The sequence below is a fragment of the Salminus brasiliensis genome, chromosome 5 (genome assembly GCF_030463535.1).
Source record: "Salminus brasiliensis chromosome 5, fSalBra1.hap2, whole genome shotgun sequence".
NCBI classification, from domain to species: domain Eukaryota; kingdom Metazoa; phylum Chordata; class Actinopteri; order Characiformes; family Bryconidae; genus Salminus; species Salminus brasiliensis.
This window is the reverse complement of record NC_132882.1, coordinates 395,001-399,021: the sequence shown is the minus strand read 5'-3', so window position 1 is coordinate 399,021 and position 4,021 is coordinate 395,001. Positions and strand designations below refer to the sequence as shown.

At 47.5% G+C, this 4,021-nt stretch overlaps 1 protein-coding gene across 1 annotated transcript in view; it reads left to right on the top strand.

Annotated features, from left to right (window-relative positions):
- eps8l1b (EPS8 signaling adaptor L1b) overlaps positions 1 to 4,021 on the top strand; it is a 29,007-nt gene that overhangs the window by 4,240 nt on the left and 20,746 nt on the right. The window contains 3 exon segments of the mRNA XM_072679116.1: positions 731 to 805; positions 2,168 to 2,316; positions 3,582 to 3,720. Coding sequence (XP_072535217.1) covers positions 731 to 805; positions 2,168 to 2,316; positions 3,582 to 3,720 — 363 coding nt within the window.

Below are 4,021 nucleotides of genomic sequence, written 5' to 3'. Positions count from 1 at the left end.
TGTATATACTGTAAACCTGTTAATATATAAACACTAATATACACCTCCACATTTACCCTCCAACATTCAAACATTACAAAGAAGAGTATAAACAAGGGTACAGGTACAGGTACAGGGTTACAGGTACAGGGGTACAGGTACAGGGGTACACAGGTACAGGTACAGGTACAGGGGTACACAGGTACAGAGGTACAGGTACAGGGGTACAGGTACAGGTACAGGTACAGGGGTACACAGGTACAGGGGTACACAGGTACAGGTACAGAGGTACAGGTACAGGTACAGGGGGTACAGGTACAGGGGTACACAGGTACAGGGGTACACAGGTACAGGTACAGAGGTACAGGTACAGGTACAGGTACAGGGGTACAGGTACAGGGGTACAGGTACAGGCACATGGGTACACAGGTACAGGTACAGGGGTACAGGTACAGGTACAGGCATAGGGGTACAGGTATAGGTACAGGGGTACACAGGTACAGGCACAGGGGTACACAGGTACAGGTACAGGGGTACACAGGTACAGGTACAGGCACAGGCACAGGGGTACACAGGTACAGGTACAGGGGTACAGGTACAGGCATAGGGGTACAGGTACAGGTAGAGGGGTACAGGTAGAGGGGTACAGGTACAGGTAGAGGGGTACAGGTAGAGGGGTACAGGTACAGGCACAGGCACAGGGGTACACAGGTACAGGTACAGGTACTGAGAAGTGTGTTTTGGATTTCAGGCAAAGGTAAAATCAGCCATTTCTAACCCCACATCAGAGGAGCTAGTGCACCACGTCTTCAAGCCTCTGGACATGGTGAGTGTGTGTGTGAGAGAGGGTGTGTGTGTGTGTGCTTGTGTGTGCTTGTGTTTGTTGTTCCTGTTCAAACATTCCAGCTTTTGTGGAGCTTCTCTCACTGAGACTCATTGTGGAGTTAAACAAGCTCTGAGTGACTGATAGGATTGTATACAGGTGATACAGGTGTGTATGAGTGTGTTAGAGTGTGTGTGAGTGTGTACAGGTGTGTATGAGTGTGTTAGAGTGTGTGTGAGTGTGTATGAGTGTGTGAGAGTGTGTACAGGTGTGTGAGAGTGTGTACAAGTGTGTGAGAGTGTGTACAGGTGTGAGAGTGTGTGAGAGTATGTACAGGTGTGTGAGAGTATGTACAGGTGTGTGAGAGTGTGTACAGGTGTGTGAGTGTGTGAGAGTATGTACAGGTGTGTGAGAGTGTGTACAGGTGTGAGAGTGTGTGATAGTGTGTACAGGTGTGTGTGAGAGTGTGTACAGGTGTGTGAGAGTGTGTACAAGTGTGTGAGAGTGTGTACAGGTGTGTGAGAGTGTGTACAAGTGTGTGAGAGTGTGTACAGGTGTGAGAGTGTGTGAGAGTATGTACAGGTGTGTGAGAGTGTGTACAGGTGTGTGAGTGTGTGAGAGTATGTACAGGTGTGTGAGAGTGTGTACAGGTGTGTGAGAGTGTGTACAGGTGTGAGAGTGTGTGATAGTGTGTACAGGTGTGTGTGAGAGTGTGTACAGGTGTGTGAGAGTGTGTACAGGTGTGTGTGAGAGTGTGTGGTTGGTGTGGCGCAACAGATAACACCACCACCTACCATTGCGTTACAACAACACCATGTGGGAGACTGGGGTTCGATTCCCGGTCTGGGTGACTGTGTATGAGAGTGTGTACAGGTGTGTGAGAGTGTGTACAGGTGTGTACAGGTGTGTGAGAGTGTGTGAGAGTGTGTACGAGTGTGTGAGAGTATGTACAGGTGTATGAGATTGTGTACAGGTGTGTGTACAGGAGTGTGTACAGGTGTGTGAGAGTGTGTACAGGTGTGTGAGAGTATGTACAGGTGTATGAGATTGTGTACAGGTGTGTGTACAGGAGTGTGTACAGGTGTGTGAGAGTGTGTACAGGTGTGTGAGAGTATGTACAGGTGTATGAGATTGTGTACAGGTGTGTGTACAGGTGTATGAGATTGTGTACAGGTGTGTGTACAGGAGTGTGTACAGGTGTGTGAGAGTGTGTACAGGTGTGTGATATCATTAGTAACAGCACTGTCTCCAGAGATTCTCCACCTCAGTTTATAAAACTCATCACTATGTTCCTCACAAGCAAACCCAGATCTATTGCTGCTGATTTCTGTGTGTGTGTGTGTGTGTGTGTGTGTGTGTGTTTAGATTGTGAAGGTTACCGGAGGTCCAACAGTAGCAGCAACAGTTAGCAGTCCAGCGCTAACAGCTGGGGCAGTGGACCTTCTGCAGAACAACCTGGACCTGCAGGAACACGCCCTGTGGAGCTCACTCGGACCATACTGGACACACCCCCGGTACGAAAACCCACATTCCAGATCTTTAACCAGGCCGGACCTCAAACAGAACAGAAAAGTCCAGTATGCTGTCTGAACCCGACCGTAACCCTGATACAGTTCTTTTCCAGACCGATCTGTAGGCTGATGGGTTTAGTCAGGTCTAGCGGTTCTGTCTAAACCCATTCGATTGGTTGGTCAGCACTTCTTGCTGGTATTGAAGATGATCATGCCCGGATGAAGTGTAGGTGTAATCCCCTCTCAACCGCCAGTCTGAGGCTGAAATGAGGAGGCGGTACGAGGCTGAGGGTGGGCTTCTCTCCATTCTTAAGAGGGCTGGTCTTCTTCCTGGGGTCTGCTGGAGCACTTAGTCGAGGGGTCAGTGGTACTGCCCCTCACACACAGAGCTTTCGGCTCAGAAGATGTTTAGCGGGTAGGAGGTTAGCAGTGTCACAGACAGCTTGGTCATGTTGTTGCCCCCTTTGGACCATGCCCCCACTGCCGGAATCCCACCATTCTGCTGGCGTGTACCTGCTCTCACTCAGGTCCTGTCAGCCTGGCTGTGTGGGAGGTATCCTAGGCCTGAACGACTGAAGGACTCAGTGTAGTCAGTGTGGATCGGGGTGGACTGCAGTGCTCTGCTGTTATTGTGACAGACTGTGAAATGGCTCACGGTACGAGGACCCACATGGCCGCCTCCTCTTAGATCTCCAAAAGTGTTTCATATTTGACACATATTTCTCATCAACATCAGTGTGAAACTTTATTATTAATTACCCCAAATACTAATTGAATAATATAAAAGTAATGTCAATAACATATTATTAAAGAAATAAATGGATAAATAAAACTAAATTGTATAAAAAAGTTTTTTTTTTAAAACGAGATACATGTTTTCCCACCAGCCCCCTGGTGGATTATCACTACCACTGTACTGCATGCACCAGAACAATACACACAGGTTTCTAAGGTGAACAGAAACGAATGTAAAAGAGGTTAAACAAACGATGTTTGAGTTTGTTTAAAAAGCATCTGTGACTGTTTATTAACTGTTTATTAACTGTTTATTAACTATAATACAAAATAAAAGTCCTATATTTAAAGTGTTCATTTTTTTATATGTGGTCAGAAGGTCAAATAAACGCTAGGCCTTTAAAGGTAAGACTGTCTGGCAGCTATTTGATGGGTTAGACTTTAAAGGACGAGCTTCAGTCTGGAGTCGTTCTGGAGTCGTTCTAGTGAATGAATCTGACTGTAGCTGTGATTCTGTTCTGGGCTGTGTTCAGGTCAGCACTGCGTGGCCCTGTGGCTCTGTACTCTCCTGTGTTCCTGGACGGCTGGAAACTTCCAGAGTCAGAAGCCGAGGGGTGGGTCGACCCAGTCGAAGCCCAACACAAGACGGACGCAGAGAGAGAAAAACAAGAGGTAACCATGGTAACCGCATGTTGAAGATGGTACATGCATCACACCTGTGGAGAAGACCGTGATCAAAGGCTCCTTTCCTCAGTTCTGATTTAAAAGTATGTGGACACCCAGCACTGTGCTCCTTCAGCATTCCTCCTGAAATCAAGGGTATTAGCTGGGAGTTTGTCCCCTTTTACTGCAGTACCTCAATGTTGGAACATTGCTGTGGGGAGGATTTGATTGCATTCTCGTGAGACGAGGTTCTAATGTTGGAAGATTAGTTCTGCCACTCCAGCTCATCCAAACGTACCAACTGGAGCTC